General features: G+C 39.5%; 1 protein-coding gene across 20 annotated transcripts in view; it reads right to left on the bottom strand.

Moving 5' to 3' along the window:
• Positions 1-24013, bottom strand: part of PBRM1 (polybromo 1) — a 57124-nt gene that overhangs the window by 29255 nt on the left and 3856 nt on the right. For 15 of the 20 annotated variants that reach the window (XM_063164549.1, XM_063164562.1, XM_063164555.1 and 12 more), the window contains 13 exons: positions 23335-23432; positions 22646-22793; positions 20257-20397; positions 19506-19622; positions 19035-19103; positions 18185-18283; positions 17676-17761; positions 15062-15160; positions 13440-13531; positions 9907-10123; positions 4299-4440; positions 3734-3831; positions 766-1042 (listed from right to left, as the gene is read on the bottom strand). In XM_063164549.1, the coding sequence (XP_063020619.1) occupies positions 766-1042; positions 3734-3831; positions 4299-4440; positions 9907-10123; positions 13440-13531; positions 15062-15160; positions 17676-17761; positions 18185-18283; positions 19035-19103; positions 19506-19622; positions 20257-20397; positions 22646-22793; positions 23335-23432 (1683 nt within the window). The remainder of the gene's footprint in view (positions 1-765; positions 1043-3733; positions 3832-4298; positions 4441-9906; positions 10124-13439; positions 13532-15061; positions 15161-17675; positions 17762-18184; positions 18284-19034; positions 19104-19505; positions 19623-20256; positions 20398-22645; positions 22794-23334; positions 23433-24013) is intronic. The other 5 variants (XM_063164559.1, XM_063164560.1, XM_063164566.1 and 2 more) reach the window with 1 other exon arrangement.

Below are 24013 nucleotides of genomic sequence, written 5' to 3'. Positions count from 1 at the left end.
AAGGTTTACTGTATTTACTAGTTAAGAACTAGCTCCTAAGAAACACTTCAATGTTAGTTTGGAAAAGCAGAAAGCAAAATGGAGTATTTTATATAAATAAATAAATACATAAACAAACAAACAAACAAGCCTTTCTTTTTACTGACACAGGTAAGCAGAACTGATGCCACCCTCTAAATCAGGGAGCTACAAATGTTGCAAAAATTATTCAATTAAGATACATTTCTATTCCAGACTACAAAATGGCAAGGGGCAGCTGTGTTATCCTCATCAAATCCTTCTGCTGAGCACTGAAAGATCCCTGGAACCACTGAGATTCCATCAAGGTACAAAGGACTAGAACAGTCCTGGGTCTTCAAACCCAATCCTGGTGATGAAGTGCAGTAGCTGACCAAGTTCCTCATTAGAAACAGCTGGAGGTTTCTTACCACCTCCCTGTTTCACATCATTCCTGCTGCCTGAGAAACATCACAATATAGACACACCCAACAATATACTTTAAATGAAAACCATATCCCTTTCAGACTCATTTTGCTAAGCTAAACAAGTCATGTCTTCTAGTCTGATCTCCTACACTCTCCACTTCCATGAAAACAAAGCTGTTTTCCTTCTAAGACACCCCTTCTCAGAAGTTCTGAGAATTTCTACTTTAGTTCAATAACCAATTACAATAATTAATATGTGTAATAATCGCAGTGAAGCCATCCTAAGAGCAGCTGATGCCTGCAAAGCAGCAGAGAGTGTGGCTGCTGAGCCCAGCAGTACCTGGGAGCCCTCCTCGTTGTAGTGCCTGGCATTGCGGAACATGAGCTTCATGTCCTCGATCATGGCCTCCTCCGCCGCGTACTTGTCATTGCGGATGTTGTGCTCTATCATCTTCAGGTCCATTGGCTCCAGGATGATTTTGTAGTAGTCTGGATAGTCCTTTTTGGATGGTTTAACCATGAACAGATCACAGAGCCTCCTGCCTGTGCCAGGCTCTCGAGCTTCCAGAACCGCGTTGTACAAGATCTTCATGCGCTGCTTCCGGATGTTCTTTTTACTGTCGAGTTAAGAAGAACACAAAGAAAAGAATAAATGTCAGACGTTCCTATCCCCACTTCCAACACCAATATCAAAATGATATTATCTTCTACCATGAAGAGACAACCAGAACCACTTAAACACAGACAAGAAGTTCAACATTTAGACCAGAATTTGCAATTGACAACAGCATCACAATCAGGAGCCTGACACAGAAACAGGAAATTACTCTTCCAGATGATTGTTCTCTCATTGACCCTGAGTTCAAGTGTACTACAAAATAAATCAACTAACTCATTTCTCAAAGTGCAAAGGCCAAAAGGAGCTCTGAGCACTTTCCAGATGCAGAGAAAACAGACCAGTCAGGATCAGGCATCTGAATCCAAGAGCTCAAGATCCAGAGTGAACAGGGTAAAACCCACCAGTCAGTACCTTCATGATTACTTCTGGTGAACACAGAATATCAAAGACATGAGCTATTTATCTCAGAGTAATTTTGTGCATTCTTCAGTACCAAGTAAGGATATCAAGGATGCAGTAGAAAGAATTGCTTAAATATCTGTCAATCCAAATGAAGTCAATAAAGCTCCCCAAGACTGCAAGCCCACAATGGTACATGCTATCCCCACAAATGTTACGGTCATCCTGTGTGTAGCTGTTATGGTTGTCTCAAGAAATTTGACAGCACAACCAAGACACAGCTTATCATAAAAAAGTACATGGCTCCCTGTACACATAGTACATGGCCTATAAGTAAATTAAATGAGGGAGAAGAAAATTTATGTCAATAATGCATAGTCTCAGCTCAGATACTGTGGCACTGAGCAATACACTCACTACAAAGCACTTGTAAACAGGCTTCCTATCTGCAATCTCCTCAAGACTTATTCAGGTAGTTATAACTTTGACTATTACATTATCTGCAAAGACAACAACCACCATAAAAAATTACCCTCAATTGCAGAATGTGCAAAATATCCCAGTACAATTTATTAGAAACCAAACTGCAACACAGATTTCCCATGATGTTCATCCTTTCATTATACATTTAAAACATAACTTATTCATGCCTCAGATATCTCTTACTCCTTGGTGAGATCAGCAAAATAACTAAAGAAAACTAACAACAAAGAAAACTCAAAATATATGTTCTATATGCTAAACATTACCACTGTTGGCAAATGTTGGTTAGTTGTTCCCACTAGCAGCTGAGCAATGCCAGAACACAGACATGCTGCCAAATCCCCCATTTTAATGTGTTTCCAGGTTTTTCTCACTCATTTCAACAGTTATAGGCAAAGCAAAACCAAAGCAGAAACAGCAATAAAAAGGCCTGCCAATACTCAAGATTCATGTCATGCATCTGATACATAAAAGGGGACATTCAAACAACTTTCTTCTGGGTAACTGTTATTTTTCCAACAGGATGAATTTTGCATGGGTTATTGGTTTCCTTTTCCAGCAACATTTTGGAATTCCTCTCATTGCTTAACTTCTGTGATCATCAGCATTTATGATCTTTTCCTTGCTATCATTCAGCAAGTGAATGGATAACAAGCATCAAACTGACAACATCAAAAGCATTTTCAGGTGCTCTTCAGGCATTATTCTGATCTCCCTTGCCTATCAACATGGGAAATCCCTTGTTCCCTTTCCTCTTTTATTGTTCTTAGATGACAGAGCCTGACAGAATTTTTCCTTTTAAGCATTTCAGTAGAGTCTGGCATGAGGTGATCAAAAGCAACATGAGGTTAAAAGGACTCTGATGACAATTTGACTTGCTTGATTAGGTTAGTACTTCTTTTTGAATCCGAAGATCACAAATCTAACAATTTTTGCAATTTGTTCCTTCTTGATTACTTGGTTCCGTGGTCTGCCTTTCCTTTCCATTAAATTTTTTCTTCCCAGCATCCCTACACTGCCCCCCCCCCAAACCCATGTTCATATTTTCCCTCTGAAGCTTTTTAATGAATGTACATTTCTGCACTTATTTGATTGTTCTTCAGTGACTCTCGACTGATGCTCTACTCCATTCCCTTCCTCCCCCCACAACTGCTGTTCCTTTGACAAAACAAGAAATAAATACCCAGGAAGCCAATGCTCATAAGCAGCACCAAAGAAAGATGCTGAAATGCAATTTTACACAGTCTGTTGCTACCACTGCAATTTTATCTGAGCTGGACTTTACTTCAAATGACACCATAAGGCAGACTAGAGAAACTCCCTCTTGCTGGAGTGAAATGTATCACTAACATTAATTAAAAACCAGCTATCACCATAAAGAATACCTTCCAAAAGGTATCATTATGCTCAATAGAAAAGTCTATTGCAAATCACTGGAAATTTGGTTTATGTTATAAGATCCTAAGTCATCAACCTCTTATAATCAGTTTATCTATCTGTCAGGCTAAAATAAAACAACTCTCCCCAAAAAATCCTGAAATCTGCTGAGAAAAATCACTGAGTTCAGTGCAATTACAGTGCCCATTTTAATTATTGAACTGATGTTGACAACTGCCAACTAATAGACCAAAATTGGGAATTAATAGTCAGCAAATAGTTTTGAATTAATTAGAATCAACACTTAATGATGTTTCAGAATTAAAATTACAAATCCTTACACAAATGCTAAAAACCATGGTTTAATACTCTCTGTAACAAAAAGAGATGCAGCAATGTTATGTCCTGCAGGAACTACAGAAGCAGATACCTTTTCCTTTTTGAGCTTCCAGTATCAGATGTAGCAGAAGAAATCATGCTGTCCCCATCCTCAATGTCATCTCTCCTAGCAAGCTCCTTTTTCTTTGCCTGAAAAAAGAACAAAGACCTGAAGCCAAACTCATTGCTGAACACTTAGAGAACAGAATTAAAGAGCAGTATAGTTCTTTCTGACAGAACAATTTTTGAGGAACCAACTTGAAAACAATGCCATTTCAGACTACAGCAATTAGCTGGAACACTTAATGAAATCTGACAGGTTTTAGCCTTATTCAATTAAAGGGAAACTCAAAAGCCCTACATCATCAATTTTCTCACAATTTAATTAGGTTGGGAGTCACAGTAAGGAATAAAGTGGCTGCAAGAAATCACAGAAGGCAGCAGGTGTGCTGAGGAAAAAATCACTTAATGATGCTCTCCCTTCCCATACTTCCCTCTAAGCAAGAAAATACTTCTGCAAACACAGGTCTAGTTAAAAATTATTCTGGAAAAATATCCTTTAGGGAAATAAATTTACATGTGAAGTTCTATCCTTTTGCTTGTTCTCCTCCACATACCTGCATAACCTGCTGCATTTTCAGCACCCTTTTATAGATGGCAGAATTGGGGACATTGTAGCGCTTGGCATTTTCAAACATCAAATTCAGATCAGCCTCCAACTGATCTAAAGTTTCATACTCGTGGTTCTTCAGCTTGGTTCTGCAAAAGAGAAATATTAGTCAATTAATTTCACTAGCTACACAGTGCAAAACAGTCCTTTAATATCCTCATTTTGTCATTTTTTGTCATTTTCATGACAAAGCAATAGTGAAAGAGCTCTAACTACAGAAATAGGATTTACTTTTTGATTCTCTAGTAACATTTTCCACTTGTAACTAGATTAGGGAAATGCATCTCCTCAAAGAATGGCTTCAGTAATTTTGGAAGCTGTGGAGCCTGAAGTTCTGTTTTCATACTGGGGTGAGATGTTACAGGTGAGGCAGCAGCACAGGCTGCAGTGCCCCTGAGCCCTGACCTCAGCCAGGCCAGCTCTGCACAGCCCCAAATGCTGCCTTCCCTCCATCAATTCCACTCATCTTCAGTGAGAGCCAAAAGCACCCAGCACCTCTCATGTTAAACCCTCCAATCTGTGAATTTCTTTAAAAAAACACCTGGTTGTGGACTGGTGATACAGCAAAGTGCACTTCACCTGACAACAGTTACAAGAGGAGTAACAACAACAACAAAGTCATTTTTCACATGCTAAACACATGAATCAACACGAGTTAATGCTCAACTTGATGTGTTTTCTTACACAATGCTGGAAGTTCTAGCCACCTTTTTTAAAACCTTCCAATACTTCATGACACACAGCAGAAAATACTAATCTGCAGCAACACAACCCCAAAACCTGTCAAGCTGCAACAGAACTTCCTCCTCCTCCTGGCTGCACATCCAGCAGTCAGACATCACCTTTGCACCCAGCCTGGCTTCTGCACCACCTGGCTGAATGTGTCCCTGCCTGATGAAGCATTATCACTACCATGAAATAAATTTAATATAAAACCTTTCAGCCCCAAGCTTGCTCCTGCTTATCCACTACCCAACAACCAAGGTGCAGCCATCTGATTTTAAGCAAACCATTTACGTTCACAGCTGTGCTCATCAAAGGTCTGAAGCAAAAGTAAAAACCCCACTTAGACTGAATGGTTTGGAAAGTGGTAACTTCCAACCAGGGACATAAGAAATGAAAAATGTACAGGCACAGAAGTGATCCTGTTCTAGCCTGCAAGGAAATTCCTCTCCTACCATTCTCTGTGCTGCTGTTAGCAAACAATAGGATGATTAATTAGGTAGGTTATTACATAAGTATTTCAAACAGATTTAATTACACTCAAACTCAGCAGAACTCAAGCATCATGACTTCTCTGGATTTAGAGGATGAAGTGCAGCTTTTCACAATAAATTTTTAACAAGCCATCTCACCAATCTTGGGAAGATAGGATTTTATAAACATCAGTTTATTTCACAAAGTGAGGCTGAAACTAACCAAACTCATGGCTCTACAGAAAGCCACTGCCAACATAACACAAATCATATACTAGAAACTAAGAGAAATTTCTGTGAAAATTATTGACAGGGATATAACAGTACCTGAAGGCAGAGTAAAACGAGAAAGAGTTTCCTTTTATACAAAATGACTTTGGCAAAATGAAGAAAAAAAAGTTTAAAAGTAAGGCTACAGTTTCATAAGACCACCAAGCCCAAAACAACACTGAATGACATTTAATTTGGTTGAAATCAGAATATTAATTAAAAGAATACTGTAAGTTGGCACTCAACTCCCTAAAATGTCTACTGCAAACTCATCAGTCCGTCCAGGTGGAATATCTGCAAGGAGTGAAGGTGAGACATACTCTTTCCATATAACCAAAAGATCTATTTATTAGACAAACACTTAGCCTAAAACTTCCCTACTGAAAAATATTCAAACACCAGGATAAGATCAGTTATGCAACTTATTTTCTTTTATTCAGAAATTGTGAAGTGCTAGTCCTGCCTCTTGAGGGAAAAACAACCCACTAACAAAAAATGAGTGGGATCAAGAGATGCATTTAACAAATGTCCTAGTGAAGATGACAGTCTTCTTCTAAAATATATTGGGAAACTTCTTTACTAGAACCTGTGATTTTATAAACATACAACATGCACTGAAAGTACTTCCTAAGGCAGGAAAACTGGTTACACAAAGAGAAGACTTCAAAAATATACAATATTCACCAAATAATAAGTTATATTAAGTGACAAAAGGAATGAAAGAACTCCTAAATCTCAGATAAAGTGAAAATTTACAGTGGATTCAAAATATTAGAGGCATCATTTTCTCTTCACAATTGACTCATTTATGAATCAAGCAAACAAAAACACAGTTCTCCATAAACCCTTCAAACTGTAGCCCAGGCACCAGTCTCTAATACTTCAAAATTAGTTCCACTTTTTGATTTGCCACATTGCTAAAACTGCTTAAGTTATATGGCAAAATATCCTTGACCAGGTGATGACATTTACTATAAGCTCCACTCAAACCATTTATAACTAATCCAAAACCACCACAAAATTCAAGAGAACCCCAACACATCACATAAATGCAAACATTTAAATTGTTGTGTCACAGAGCATTGTCCAAAAAGGATCACACTGATTAAAAAGAATTGATTTGAATTCCCCAAAAAGTAGCTATCACACAAACCCAAGTGTGTTAGACACCTGATCATTTTTAAACCTCAGCTGCAGCCCCAGGAGCACAAGACACCAGGGTGTGCTGTGAAGGTACCAATTTCAGTGCCTGTACTCCCACATGTGTTTCAGAGAGAGCTGCTGCCAGGGCATTCCCTGGCACACCTTCCTCCTCTGGGATAAAAAAGCCTGACCCACTTGCCTAGGGGATGATACTTCCCAACACTGTAAAATTTAATAAGGAACAGTGTTCTTGTAAGCCTGCCAGGATCCAGCACTTGTGCACTTGGGAACTGAACTCATTCTCCTGCATCTTCCCCTGACTGCTCCTGTGGTTATTTGTAATTAACAGAATGATTCTTCCCCAGCAATGTCAACTTTGCATTAGGCACTTTCACCACATGTCAAAGCCACAGTCTTGGAAGCATCATGCCTTTCTTTTTAAATAGGATTTTCTTGTTCCTCAGCTCTGAGCTTTGCTCTCTTTGAGGCAGGGAATTCTCATCAATGTGCTCAACATCTGCTGGGAGGGATGAAGGGACAGCCAGGGTCACCTCAGCTGTGTCACTGACTGGCCAGAGGTGAGTGGAACAAAGGGGAACACAGGAAATTTCAGCTGAACACAAATGGTTTTCACTGGGAGGGTGCTCAAACACTGGCACTGGCTGCCCTGGCAGGATGTGGAGTCTCCATGTGTGGAGACCTTCAAAACCTGACTGGACACAGTCTGGACACGAGGCTCTGGGTGACCCTGCCACAGGGCTTGGGCAGGATGGTTTCCCCTCCAACTCAGCTGTTCTGTGATCTGGGAGCAGCAAGGCAGGGGGAAATCAGGAGACAACTAAAAGCCATCAGCATGATTACCTCCCACAGGCAGGAACAGCTCAGGATCAGCACTCAGCTCAAATGACTGAGCTTTAGAGCACTCAAAGTGACTGAGAGGCTGGGATAGGTAACATCTCATTAAACCAGAACACACACACTCCCTCTGGAAATCATGAATTATTTTAAAGACTTCCTGCTTTTAGCACACACAAACCCTCTGAAATACATGACAAGCTGTAAAATTTCAACAGCCACACATTTCACAGCTCACTCTGGCAGGACAGCTGAGGCAGCCAGATGCCAGAGCCCCACAGACATGAAACAGGAATGGCAGGCTTCACTCCATCTCCTTCAGCCTCTCACTGGGACACTGAACTTTTCTATCCCCATCTGGGAACAGAGGACATGCTCTATTTATGTACATCTCAAAAAAAAATCCCCAAACCACCACCACAAGAAAAGAATGGAAAAAATCCCACAGAAAACCAAACACCCAAAACCCCATAAACAATCTCCACCCCTAATGAGTGGCAGTTCTGAATACTAAAGACATATTAGCACTATCAGCAAAGCCATGAGGCTTCAGTTTTCCCTAAAGCCCATCAATTAAGAGCACATATGCATGACTTAAAGGCTTTTGAGGTATAGTAAAAGTGAAGATTACAAGGTAATTTAAAAGACAGTTGAATTTCTGAATGTGCAGGAAATTAGATTCTACAAACATTGTACTTTAATTTGTGAGCCTCAAACACTATTTCTAAAAAGCCTGGCTGTTCCCTTTTTTATTTTCTAAGCCCCCAGACAGTAAGTCAAGTTACTTTTTTCTACAGTTCAGCACACACTGGTATGGAATTTCTGTGCTGCTCACACAGCCAGATGCAACCTGCCTACACTGTTAAGGAAAGCAGAAATGCAGCTGCCTCTCTATAGCAAGTTATTTGTTCTATAACTGATATCAAGGGTATTTTTAATGGAAAATCTCTCCCAAACAAATCTGTTTATATATAACTTGAGCCAGTACTTTTAGGTAGATTCAGGCACACAATGTCAATGATTCTTCTTAATTTCACTGTTTGGTTTTTTTTTCATGAAGTACATTTTATGCTTTGTTCAAGGCAAGACACTTTCTTTACCACTATTACAGCTGTACTAAGACATAAGAAAAAATGTTTTAAAGCCACTGATGGGAGAGATAACCAGTGTGGCAGCTTTTATCCCCCAGCACATGCAAAACATCCCCTGACAAGATAAAAAGCCAAAAATCAGCTTTGTCAACTTCTGATTTAACAAAGACCCTGCTCATTCAACAATTCCATCAAGTCTGACAGATTGCATTATGGTATAGCTAAAATGTACAGACCTGTGCATCAGAGTGGATTACAGAGGGATGAGCAGTGGGAGGGTGCAGGGCTCCCTCACTGGGGCTGAAGGACTGCAGGGACCCCCAGGGTGTGGCTGGGGCAGGGCCTGGAGCCCCAGTGCCACTGGGCAGCACCATTAAAGCCTTTTAATGCTCCCAGGACCTGCTCACACCCATCACACTGGCTTATCTTGAGCCACCAAAGAAAGACACAGCTCACTTCACTCAGGTCTTTAATCTGATAACTGCACTCTGGCAGCTCACAGACCTTCCATGGCTCACACATTTATAAATGCTGGCTTCAGTCCAGACCAACCACATCACCATGAATATAATTATTCTCCACAGTTACACAGTGACCCAGACAGGAGGATTGTAATTGCAACCATCTTCCTACAATTCACACTGAAGACTTTTAACTTAGAGAACATGGCAGTAAGAGGTAATCAAGCCATCAGGTCAGGGAGAAAGAAAAATGGAGTTCTGCAAAAGCTTTCATCTCTGCTGCACACCTAGCCTTCAGAATTATTCATATGGCAATTTTTAGGCACATTACAAATGAAATTCAATGAAAAATAAACCAAACAGCAGCCATGTACCACAGATGATCTAAAGACTGAGCTGAAACAAGCAGCAATGAGATGTAGAGGACAGGTACCACCAATTTGACCATAAGAGAAGATTCTGAGAAAAAAAGAAACACTTGAATAGTTTCACACCAGATGTATTCTGTTTTCACACCAGTTTGCATTCTGTTCTCTTACCTGATCTGCTGCAATGAAATGGGTGTTTTAATCTGCTGATAATAATCAGGATACTTTTTCTTGGAGGGCAAGTGGAAAAAGGGTTCAGAGATGAGCTGGCCCTGGTTATTACGGCAGCTTCTCACTGTGTCATAGAGCTGGTACAGGGGATTGGAGGTGTCCATGAAGGAGGTGATGCTCTCAGCCTCAGACTCTCCCTCTTCATAACGAGCAGCAGCTGCACAGAGAGAGAAGAAAACCAGGAAACTCAGCAGAACAACTCAGAGTGGGTGTTTTGGTGGACAAAGGTGTAAAGCAGAAGGAAAGGAAAGCCCTCTCTGGCAGTCAGATTCACGCCTCAGAAAATGATACAACACACATCTAATGAGACTCAAGCTGACAAAAAAAAAACCCCTTTATTGCAATCCTTTAGATAATATTAATCACAGCTCAATAAAAATTGTGAAGCTTAACAGAAAAAATTGATACTAAAACCTGATGATGCTCCTCTAACATATACAGCAAATGAAGAAGAAATAAATGTTTTACAGTGATTATCTAATAGGCCTACAAAATTCATAGTAAATATTTAAAAACTTCATGGCAAACTTTTTTTGTTATCTTGTTTCAGGATTAGGATGAATGAAAGAAAACCTATGAAGAGCTAACACTTACTGCAGATAAAATTAGGAGAAACATTACATGAATAACAGAAACACAACAGGAAAGAGAAAACACTGGTACTGGAAACAAGATGGGAAGCAATAAATGGCCAATCCTTCTACACTTCTAAGTCACATGAACAATGCACTTTGTACCTTGCAGACAGACATAACATAAAATCTACAAGGCTTTGCACATGCCAGAGTCAAATTATTCACCCCTTTTCCCCTCTGAGTCTGGCAGATGACACACTGAGCCACTCAGCTACACAGCTCTCCAACACCAGGTTTCCAGCTGGCATTTCCATTACTGCTCAGAGGAGGCTGCCACAGCTTCAAGCTCTCTATCCACCTTCAGTGAAGTCACACAGAAATGGTGACAAAGCCAGGGCACACTCAGACTGTAACAACACAGCACTGTCATTGCTGCTCTGCAGCCTGACACCACATCTACATCAGTGTGTGAGACCTGCCAGGGTCAGAGGCAAAGCTAAAACACACCCAGGCATCAGCAGATGTGCAAACATGCACTCAGGATGTGCATTACTGATTTGGGGAGACACCCAAAATTATCCTAATGATGCCAATCATCATCACTTAATGGCCCAGCACCTACTACACCACAGCCAGCAAAGCAGGAGCTGGACACTAACTCAGGTAGAAACAAATCACTGGAGCTACCACTGAAATCAGGTGAAGTTTCAAAAACAGATTATGGTTTAGTTTACTCAAACAGTCTGGTCTGTTTACTCAAATTGCTCAGTTCTGAGCACTCTACCAAAAGTAAGAATCAAACTGAAAAAGCAGAATAACTTGTTTCTATGAAAGAGAAAACACAAAGGGACCAGTCAAGTATTTGCTGTTCTCTGCTGTGTGTGAGCAGCAACAAAACAGTTCAATACCCTAAATAAGAAATGTACTTTCACTGTGTTGAAAGGAGGCATTCCCTAAAAAGAAATCTAAGTAAATTAGATATTAATTAGTTATTTCAAAATATACTAAAATAAAGCATTTATGTATTATAGTTTGACTGTATTATATTTATATAATATACAGGTATGAGTAAATATATACACATTATGGTCGTAGATATAACTATATTTACATAATATACAGCTGTAAATAAATATAAATAAATATACAGCTACATTTTCATTATAACGTGCATGTTCTTTAAAAGTGATGTGTAAACATCATATATTCTTACCTATCTAGAAAAATTGTTCTGATCTCCTAATATGAAACCTGCTTTATTAAGAGCCAAAGAAGAATGTATTACTCAGGCCAGAAGACAGAAAAATTATTATTTTTGCCATAATAATATTTTTGCTCTTATAGAGCAAACAATCTGATGCAAGACTGTACTTTCTTTAATGTGCAGAGCACCAGGTCCCATATCCCCAGCAAGCACTGGCAGTGGAGAGGGACAGGCAGTCCTTTTGTGCTGTTACCACAACTACAGTTTGCAGATACCACAAAAACCCCACTGTCTCCTCTGTGGTCCCAGACCACCCCAACAACAATGAAAGCTCCATGTCCAACTGAAGATGGTTGCCAGTAAAATCAAAAGCAGCATCCAGTCTCAAACCATCTCTAAATGAGACGGTAAAAACAAAACAGCCTTGTTTACAAAATTAAATACATGCAAGTAATACATAATGACCACCTATGCCTGCCTCTGTGGACTGATAATGAGGAGCAAGGGAGCTGCTGAAGCTGCTCACAACTTTTACACTGGGGCTGGAAATGTTCTACAAGCTCTACCACACCAACCCCATCTGCAGCTGACAGGATAAACTCTGTTGGAAACTGATATTGTTCATTGCTTAGGCAACAGCTACAACCAAAGAAGCTCATAAAGATTCAGCTCTGTTTCAAGGAGAGAGTTCTATTAATGTTCAGTCATGCAGCCTTGTTCTCATTTATTTTAACAAGCATTAGAGGAATGAAAAGAAATGAGACAGCAGAGCAATTAATAAAAATATCACTTGGTTTAACGAAAAGCCCTTGTCACCCAGAAACTGGCAGCACAGGGCTGTCCAAGTAGTACACTGGAAGCACAGAAAATCCTAGGGGGGACAGGTCTGCTAAAAAAAATAACATTGCCTCTTAGGTGAATGCAATAAAGATAGAAGAGCTTCAACAGCAGCAAGGCAAAAGCCTTGCACACAGAGAGAGGTCTTACAAAAAATGACAATAATGTCCATAGCAAAGGTGGCACCAGAAAGTGGTTTAATCAGTGGAAGAATTAAATCACTAAAACATAAAAAGCTACATGTTTTTATAGCACTGCAACTTGAAAAAATAACAGTTAACAAAAAAGCAAAACCCAGCTAATAAATATTCCCCACACCTCCCAGAAAACAGCTGCTCTGAAGCAGTAACTGAACTCTGAGCTAACCAGGAATCAAAATGCTTTTGCTTACAGTAAGAGCTGAAATTCAAAAAATTCTACATACCCATCCACTAGAAAACTGTGTGGAGTACAGCTCAATTACCAGGTAAGAAATAAATGCCCCAATAATACATATTGAACAGATGCATCTTTCAACATCATTGAAGAAATAATGTAAACAAAAAAATTAAACAAAGAAGCAATTCCAGCACTACCAATCTCTTTTGCTGCATGGAGCACCCAATTTTAGAAGGAATAAAAACAGGCAACAGCTCCCTAAAGCTTGGGTAAGAACACTTGGAAAGATACAGAAAACTCAAAGTATGCCAGCAAGTTTGGCCTACCCTATTTCACTAGCTGTAAGAGTCAAAGGAATCACACACTAAGTACAAAACATTTTTGAAATAAATGTCACTGAGTTTATCAAGAGCTCTACAGATTTGATCATGTGAACATTTTAATGAAAGGAATTAGAGAAACTGCATTTCAGCTCCTACCAGCCAAAGCTGCATCCTCATCGCTCTCTGATCCATATTGCAGTGCCATGGTTATTGCTGATAAACGATCCCCTTGGGCTGATCTTTTGTTGCTATGAAAGAGAAAAAGTAAAGGAATTTTTAAAATGAAAAATAAAAAAAGGAGAAAATTATAATAAAAAAAAAAAAGGAAAGGGTTATCACATTAACTATTAGCAGTCACCCAGAGTGTGTGAGCAAACAAGTCATGACTCCATAAGCAGGAACACAGCTTATGACAGTGACCAAAGAAAGCCAGAGCCTTTAACAGGAGAAATTCTTACCAAGCCATGAGTCTGCCTCTATTATATGAGCTGGTCCATCCAACACAGTCAGAAAACTGAGCTTCAGCCTACTACCTTCTGTCCTGTTTTGTATACTTGAGTATTTGATTGATTGCAAGAGTAGGGGAATGATAAGAAGTCTCTCCCAATTAACAACTTTAGGTTTTGATCCTATTTTACTGGGATTTATCTACAGGAAAGAATTCCACACACTGTATATTCTATTTCCTCTCATTCCCTTATCCTCACTTTTGGCACTTTCAGCACACACAGTGCCTGCACATGAAGCAGCCTCCTATGCTTAGGTGGAGTAACCTGGCATCCACACTGGCTACAGTCTCATCTGGGCTTCTTCAGCATCCCTCTCTTTTGTCCCAAGCCTGGGGCACAGCATTTCATACCCCACTACATTAGCTATGCCTGACATTCTCTGCCTTTTTACAAGATCAGCTCTTTAGGCTACTCCAGAAATGGGCTCAGCCTTGTCCTGCAGGGGCCAAGTGAAGACTGGGTAAAAGCAGATGAGCTGAGGGCACGCCTGGGCCCTGCACTCTCCCACACATCCTTTTCTGCCTTTTTGATACAAACACACAGGTATCATTTCCTCAGTGTGTGGGCCATCCCTCTAAAACATCCACTGAGCTCCTTTAGTCCCTGACTCTGGGTTCCATCTGTCCCTGCAGTCCTGCAGGGCAGCAGTGCTGGTGCTGGGCTGCTGTGTGATGAAGCCACTTCTGCTTCTGTCCTTGCTGTGCTTTGCCTCTTTTCACCAAAAAAGCTTCATTCACCTGGGTCATTTATATTGCAGTACCACTGATATGGTGTGCAATCCTCACCTGGATCATGAGCACATCCACTTGTAGCCCCTCTTCCCAAAGGCCCCTGGAGCTGTAATTCACCTTCCCACTGCCAGTGGAGATCCACAAGGGCCACTCCAGCCTCAGCACCCTGAGCCAGCCCTGGCTGCTGTGCTGCTGTTCAGTGGCCCAGGCCCTGGGGCCATGAGCATGAGGCACTTTCACAAAGAGGTTCTGAGCCTGAGCAGCAGATCCAGGCCCAGCTGAGCAGCCCAGGTGGTTTTATCCCTTTATCCCTGTGCTGCAGTGTCAGCTGCTGTAGCCACCCCAGGGAGCACTGCCAGCATGGACTGCACACACTCCCCAATCAGCAATAACTACACTATCAGTGTCTTATCAGCATTCATCTCATCCTAATCCAAAGCCCAGCAGCACGGCAGGTATGAAGAAGAAAATCAAACAAAATTCAGCATTTCCATAGGATGAGGACCCAGCTTTTCCTCCAAGGGCACAATTTACTTACCGATAATATTTGTTAGAAGAATTTCTCTCATCCCCAACACTGCCTTTACCCTGTGAGGAAGGACCTGTCAGCTTGGAAGCAGCCAAATTTGATGCAGTCCTTAAGGCAGGAGAGGCAAGCCAAGGAAAGGGGGGAGGAAAAAAAACAGGCCCACCTTAAACCCATGAAAAGATGCAGCAAGAAAAAAAAGCTTTTTACAGAATCACTTTGATAGATCAGCCAAAAAGTTCAGAAACAGATGTTTGGAAGCTAAAAGATAAGTGAGATCCTTTCAGTGCTCCAGCATTTATGTGGATGTTGTTTATAAAGTCAGAGGAAAGTAACGTTCAGCTCAAGCGTTGATAGCTGTACACACAGCTCAGCCTAAACAGCAGTGAAAGCAGCCAACAAAATGTTCCTTAGCATCCAGATAAAGCCAATCATACAGGTCCAGTCATGTTTATCAACACTTAAAGTCACTGTCAGGTTGGCTGACAGTGCATATTATCAAACAATTCAATTTTGTCACTTTAAGGGAGGACAGTTAAATGCACCCACAAAGAGCAGTTTAGGATGGCAAAGGAGACAATGAGCTCTGCAATAAAAAACATGATTTTTGACACAGGGGCAACATATAAAGCTTAGGTTAGTAGCATTATGATGATTTGAGTTTGAGCCATCAATGACAAAGAACAACAGATGCAAATTCAGAAGAAAAATATAGAAAATGTACAAAAGTAAACTTATGAGGGAGTTTTACCCAAATCAGCAATAGGTAAAGAACTCCCCTTTAACACAATTCAACACTTAGGAATTTAAATAAGAATAATGATTCTGTGAAGCAGATTCTTGAGAAAGAAAGAAACAAACAAAAAAAGAATGGTTCAACAGAAAAAGTAACCAGTGAAATACAATAGCAGGTGAAAGGTTTGGTTTTCATGACACTTTTCTTATCCACATTTTTTCTGCATTCAGCCCAGTATTGTTGCAGTCTGCTTCATGCATTATTTTTTCCCCCCAAGTCAGAGAAACAAAGAAGGGAGCTGTCAATGATTCTGATAGATTACTTCAGGATTTGAAGTTCTGTTGAGAACACAATGCACAAGAGGAACATCTAGAATAAGGCAGCTGAGAAGTGGAAATGGTTGGCAGTGCAAGAGAGGAATTCAGCTAACAAATATCAGTGTGATTTATCTGTCATCCCTTCTTACACAATCAGATTTTAAAGAAAAACCATTGAGCCTCAGAAAAAAATATGACACACACCCTGACATGCTGAGCTTCATCAATGGCCAACACAGTGACGAAAATGAAATACAATCACAATTTAAACAGAAAACCTCTATGCTTCTGTGTAGTTCTAGTCACTGCAAAGCAAACACATATGGATGTTCAGTGTCTGTAGAATCCAAATCTCCTGCCACTACACATACTTTTATGAAGGAAAATTATTCACCTATGTGTCGGGAATTGCTCCTTAAAGAGTATTTCTGCTTTTTATTTTTATATGCTCCAGCAATGATTCACCCAACCATGGGAAGGATGCTGATGCTGAACAAACCAACCAAAAAAAAACCACTTCTCAAAAGACCAAGCAGTAAAAATCAACCAGGCAACTTCCACTTCTTTCACACAATAATCCTAGCAACACTTATAAAACTGACACATATACACAGAAAAAATGAAACTATTTTTCAGTTAAGTAAGGCAGTGACAGTGTTTCCAGCTGTACCATACACACCTTGGCAGGAAATGCCAACAGTGGTTTCCCAGCACCAAATACCAGTAAACAGCTCAAACAGATAAAGAGATTCCACCTTGTAAGTTTTCAAACTCCTTGAATGGCTTGCAGGACGTTGCTTAATTCTTTTGGGATAAATGACACAGCTCACATTGACAAATAATATCTAAACCTACTCTTGAGTGTTACTTATAAGTAAAATGTTTATATCAGAAGAAATTTAATTGCATTTCAGTCAAGAAACATTTATAATGACTGCATCACTTCTCTGTACACTATGGATTTTCACAGGAAGAAAATGCTGTTTCCTAAGTAAAATCACCCCATGAAACAAATAGAGCTATCAACTCTCATCAAGTGTTTTATACCTGCATATTCAGGGCCAAATCTCTGCTTCACTGATTAATAAATCTGGATCTTCAGGTTCCTGTGCCTCTCTTCATAGCTAAAATTGCTTTTCAAACATGAATGGATTTCCCTCTAAGTATCTTTTGCCCAAGGTTCTGTTCCTATGTTTTTGCCCCTAACTGTGAGCTCTTTGGTTTCAGTTCCTAACAAGGTTCAAGAATACCCAGTACTTTTCAATAAAAGAAAGCATCTTGTTCCTCACTATTCATTTTCTGTTATTAACTTATAAACATGTGGTGGAAATTTGCCATAACTTATTAAACATCCACTGACAGTATTTTTCATAATCAAGTACATCACAAAAATATTTCACTGAAGTATTTCAAAGAAAAAAGCTTTCTTTCAAAAACTATTTTAACCAATGTACAACTAATAAAACAACACTAATGTAAGTTTTCAAGCCATTATTTCCCACTATACTCTCCACAGCACAATTAAAGGAATGTCAATAGAGGTTTTCATATGAGATTATAGAATTTTCAGTACCTCATTCGGAGACTTGACTTGGCCAACTCACTGTGCTCAATCTCAGCCTTTTTCATATTAAATATCTTTTTAATTGCATTTGCATCCTGTCAATGAAAAGAGTTTTTTTTTTGTTTAATGTTGAAAGTGAATAATATTGTAATCAGATATATCCAGCTATCTAAAACAAAAATTAAGGTGTTTTTACATTTAGATATAAAACAATTTTGCATGAGAAATGAAACACGGAACAAAGTGTGCCTGAAATACTCCCACACAGTATTTTTACAGTGGCCTGAAAAAACTGAATAGAAGACCTGAGCAGCTTCAGGCTAGGCTCATTTTTTTGTCACGGTTGCACAATTCTACAAAAAGCAATGGAAAAAAGAAAAACCCACTAAAAGCTATTAAAAAAAATAAAATCAGGGTCTTGAGAGCTTTATGCTCACGACTTATTTAAAGATCAACCAGCATAGAAAGTAGTCAAGAAAATCTGAACTCAAATCACACTATGAACAACTGAAACTAACCTTGAATACTTGGGATCCAGGCTCATTGTAGGTTTTGGCATTCTTTGCCAGAAGATCTATGTCCTTGGCCATGGCATGAATGCTTTTATAAGTTCCATTCTATACAACAAGAAGCAGAACTGGTTAAAGTGGCAACTTTCAGACAGCATGAGAACTAAGCCAATAGTGAAAAGCAAAGGAATTCATATTCAGTAAAAGGAATGTTCATAGAAAAGCAACTTATTTGTAAAGACAACAGATAAGTATCTACAAAAAGTAATCAAGACAGTAGCATAGATATGTGCTAAGTCTTTATAAAGCTCATGAATGCTAAGATAGAAAAAACACTTAATTAAAAGATAACAGTACCCTTACTTTGAAGAGTTCTGACAAAATGCTGTTTTAACTTTATTCTCTAGTTCAATCAGTCTATGTCCTATCCCTACTATACAAAATGCTAGAATTACAGAACAGTATTTCAAATTATTGGAGAAGTGAGATGAAAAATGCATCAGTACAAAACATCTATTTATAGCACTAGAACAGAAGTAGGTGATGATAATGCACAACCAAGCCTCAGCACTCCAATGTTTTACATGAGCAGCACTTGTCAAGGAACTGCTTTAAGCCATTAAACATCAAGGAACCCAAGATATTCTGGCTCAAAGCCAGCACTCCACAGCTCACAATGCCTGATCTTCCACACAGCATCTTCTGCAGCACTAACCCAGCACAGAACATTGAATCACCACAGTGTGCAGGTTTTTTAATAGCAGAGGGAAAGCTCGCTGCCTTTCCTGCCACCGTAAATCCTGACTTCTAACAATTCTGTTAAAAAAGGCTGTACCCTGACACATTAATATGTTCATACCTGTATCCTCTGGGCAATGGTTTTAAGATCTATGGGTTCCTTTATTATTGCATAATAATCTGGATATTGCTGGAAAACAGAAAGAATTTATGTATTACTATAAACAGTCACAAAGGTTTTATTCTAACAGATCACAGAACAAGCCATTAGATGAATTGAAGGTAAGAACAGTGTAAGCCTCAAATGAGGCAGATACAAGGAATCAATAAAGTGACATAAAAGACCAGGTCTGATTGAAAATCCATGGTGATAGTTTTCAGAATATTTATTCTGCTGGTTAAAACTTCCACCTCAAAACCAGAACACCACTGTTCTGAAACAGAGCAGTACAAACAGGTACAGGAGTTTGCCACTGATGAGGCAGAAACAGAGAGCTGCACCCTGAGCGTGGCCATCAGAGCCTGTAACACCAGTTACAGAAATGTCCAGGCTTCCAGCTTAGCACACAACCCACATTACTGAAATACTCACCACTTTAGAAGGAAGTTTCTGAAACAGTTCACTTATGAGTCGTCCTGAGGGGTTTGTGGCAACAGCTATAGCATCAAGAAGCTGCTCCAGAATTTCCTTCAGGTAACCTGGAGATGACTAATGTAAGAAACAAAAATTACAGAAAGTAAGTTTGAATAGCAGCCAGAGTGGAGGGTTTCAAGTTGTGCTGAATATTTCAAAGGCAGAAAAAATCAGCTACAAAATAGTTGATGCAACTTTGGAAGACAGTATTGTTTATGCAGGTAAAGGTACACTAAAAAACTCTAATTTCATCTTTACACTGCAGACTGTCAGACACACATCACAGTTACTGAAAATGTGCATCCCAACATCACAAACACCAGGCTAGTCCAAATTTCCTCTCATAACACTCCAGGAACAGCTTCACTGACTGAATGGGGCACTGGCTGACAACTGATGTCATTACACATGAATCTTGCTTGCAACCAACCTCAATGCTGGCATGAACTCAAGCACACTTCATATTATTCCAACTAAACCAGAACCATGCTTTACCAATATCAGAAGCCCTCACAGCTTTTTTTGCTAGGCAAAAGTGAAACACACACACAATGTTGTGAAGTGATGAACTAATAAACTTGCACAACAAATATCCTTTGGGGCATAATTTAACAATGAAAATGTTACTCAATGAATTTCACCCTCTCAGAGCCAGCTGACATCCACAGTTACAGCCTTCCCCTTCTGCAGCTGTCATGCCCACACTTACTAATTCAGAATTTGCTTGATTGTCATGTCCTTCCTCATCATCATCATCGTCCTCAGCATCACCTTTCTGAACAAATTCATTTTTTGTGCGCAAATACAGCTCCCACAGTTTGCAGGCAGCTTTATATTCAGGAGAATCTGGCTGTAAAAACAAATCAAATATTACAGTCAAAATTCAGGGCACTCTCATCTGGAGGAAATTTGTAAGTTACCAGCTGAAAGTTATTAAATATGAGCAATAGAAAACTTAGGAAATTCCTGCTTCATTTGTTCTTTGACAGAGGAGGTAAGAATTACAATAAGCACTAGAAAATATAACATGTATCACTCAAAAGCATCCAAGCCTTTCAGAAAACTTTGCAATAAAACTAGCTGGGTCAAGGCTTGGACAAGCCAACTAGATGAATCTGAGAAATCATTGGCTTTTGTTGAAGTACACCACCAGCATTTAAAACAGATTAAATTTCAGTATGCCACAAATCTGATTAATGCCAATACTGCTGCCATGGCATGGCACTTGAAAATGAACTTCTATAGAAGAATGACAATAAATATCTTTGAAAGCACTGCAATGGTTTGGTTTACACTCAGCATTCACTGGGCAATTCCAAAGAACCTGACAACATGCTACCACCTGGGTACACCTCTGGATACATCTTTTAGAAGAGGTAGAAGCATTAGTTAGAAAATTAACTTTTAAAAATACAGAGCTGATAGTGGCAAGCAAGCACGTGCCTATTACCCGCTACACAGAACAAAGAGAGCTTTTCCATCCGTGTATTTTTCCTTCCCTCTCCTCTGTCATTTAGGCTCTATTTCAGGTATTCCTGCTGATAATATCACCTTATTACTGCTGATTGCACTCTTCTTACTTCACTCTCTCAACCTCTGACAGCTTGTAATACAAATGAGAAACCAACATGAGAACTGTTCTTAATCTTGCCTTATTAGGCTTAAATATTCTCAGCACATTAAACCAGATGTTGCTTATGAAGAGCAGATTTTTTAAGGGTATCCTGCTCCACAAATCTGCTTCCTTCTGTATTAATGCAAGATGCTCAGGAGTGAGAGACTTGACCAGAAATACAAAAAAACCCCAAAGGCTGCACCTCTGCTGGAGCACTGCCAATAAAACATCTGCTAGAACAAAGACCTTGACAATCAATCACTGTCCCTGGTTTGTCCATGCCATGGAGCTGCCTGGGGAAGGTAAAAGGTGAAAAGAAGAAGAGGTTAAGTTTTTGTGCCACAGCTCCATAAATCTCTGGAATGCCAACATTCTTTCATCCTGCAATAATGGATACCTATTTTTAGTCTAATGCAAGATCTCTATGACACAGTTAAATTTTGAGCCCACAATTCTATAGGCAAAGGCAGCACACATTCTGTAAAACCCCAGTCATTCTCTTCTGCCACCAACCCATTAATGTGGGGTTTTCACACTGAGTGCCTTGCAAAGCTCCAGGAGTACAAAATGGATTTGGAAATCTTTGTGCTTTTCCTCCTGGAAGCAGAATGTAGAAACGCATTAAGCCACAAATCTGTTTTCGAGAAGCTACTACACGCACACAAGTGAAACAAACATTGCCTTTCTGGATGTCACCTGGCTACCCTAGCTGGGTTATTCAGAAGGAACTCATTTGGATCATCTCCAAAGTCAAAGATACGTGAAAGGCAATATTAGCAGGTTTAGATTTGCTGTATCATCTCATTCACCACATACAACTTCACTGGCTTATGGAGTGAAACATTAAACAATATTAGTCCAATTTTTTCCCCCACTTCCTTATGAAAACTGCAATAAAACCCATTACTATCCATAATAAAACACACACCCAGTTTGGGGGAATTGCCATGGGGGTTGTCTTGATGACATTAAATTCACATCTATCATCACTGACTATGACAGTCATTGTGCCTTTTTTTTATTTTATTAAGTGGCAAATGGAAGAGAAAGATTCAACACTCCTATCATAAGCTTGCTGTGAGCATAAACTTTTCCTTCTGGGAGGGAAAAAAAAAGAAATCTTTCTCCATTTCAAAGGTGGAGAGGGTGTTGTTAACACAGAGGATGTTGTAAAATGAGGAGGCTTTGACAGAGGAATATTTTTCTCAGTTTATATCTCCGTTTTTGCTTTTAACCTCTTTTGGAAAACTACATGAAGATCATCCCCACTTTATTTTATGATTTTCCACAGAAAAATTGTTATAGCAGGGCATTTTAGAAAGATACAGTCAACATTATGGAAATTTATGCAAATAACTGCAATATGTGCTGTTTTCTTACCAATAATACTTCAGCCTAAACTGAAGAGGTTTTAGCCAAACCAAGGCAGAATTTGAACATCTCTACTCCTTTTACAATGGATTTGAGCCTTTAGTTTGCTCACCTTATAGTAAGCCTTTGCATTGTTAAAGAGAAGCTGGAAATCAGCAGTCAGCACATTCACATCATCATATTCCTCCATCTTCAGCTTTTGTTGGATTTTCATTAAATCAATTGGCTGAGAAACCACTTCATAATAATCCGGCTGATTTCTGTTGCAATGACAAAAACAGGCATCATGTTCCAAGCAGTAAAACCCAAACCACAGCACTAAAGCTTGTGCATGTTTATGACTAAATGAACCAAAGAAAGTTCCAATACATTTCTGTTACAGCTAAAAGATGTGTGCAGTGCTCTATCAGTCAGCTCACTTCATGTACTGTTATTGTCCTCAATTTTCTGAGTTTAAGAGAAAATTCAGACTCAGCTACTGCATTTTCAAGGGTCACTTCTATTAACCCTCCCAAGCTGTGTCCTTAGTATTACATCTCACCACTTATATAGAATATCTTATAATCCAAGGTATGGATGTTTTAAGCAGGTAATACAAATTAATTCAGTGTATCCTTTTTTTTTCCTGAAAAAGAGCACCAATGTAAGCTCATCCCATTGAATAATTAAATCAAACACTGATGTGAAACGATGGCAAATTTAGCTTAGATTTTTCACAAATTATTGCTGAAGTATTTATCAGTTTCTACTTGTCCCTGATTAAATCTCAGGTTCAAGGTTTAACCAGACCTGTGGCCTCACCTTCTCTTGGGTGCCCTGATGAAGAGCTCACAGAGGAGCCTGCCCTGCTCATCTTTGTAGTCTCTGATGGTGTTGTAGAGCTCATGGCAGACAGCAATCTGAAAGGCAAGAACAATGAAATAAGGAAAAGGGAGAGAATTTTAAGGAGGTAACAAACAAAAGCATGCTTACAAAGGGAAGGACAAACTGCCAATCCAAAGCATGCCCTAAAGCAGAAGTGAGAAGCAACTGGAGCACCTCACACTTTAGCAGGATACCTGACAAATATGCCAGGTACTGCAGGATCTCCATTTATTTTTTGAACACAAGGAGCTTTATTTCAATACTAATTCTAAGTAAAATACCCAACATGTAAATTAATTCACTGCAATGCTCTCCAGGTTGCAGGCATCTACAATAACAACAGGGGTTCTTCTGCCCTGCAGTTAATTAACATTAGACTGCTCATGCACAGGCATAGCAGGGGCATTGTACACTTCAGCAATCACTGCCTGTGCTATTCCCCACTCATCCCTCTGCATTTGCTACGCAGACAAAGCTCTCTACTTCTGCACATTATGATTTCAGCTCATTCTCCAACATCCTTCCATCTGCTAAAATTGTCAGCAAAAAGAGAAAAGCAGCAAAATCAAAACAGCAAAGAAAAACATGAAAGTGGTGAGCCAGGACCAAGCCAAGC

The sequence above is a fragment of the Melospiza melodia genome, chromosome 10 (genome assembly GCF_035770615.1).
Source record: "Melospiza melodia melodia isolate bMelMel2 chromosome 10, bMelMel2.pri, whole genome shotgun sequence".
NCBI classification, from domain to species: domain Eukaryota; kingdom Metazoa; phylum Chordata; class Aves; order Passeriformes; family Passerellidae; genus Melospiza; species Melospiza melodia.
Note: the sequence above shows the minus strand (reverse complement) of the source record. Positions and strands in the feature narration are given on the sequence as shown.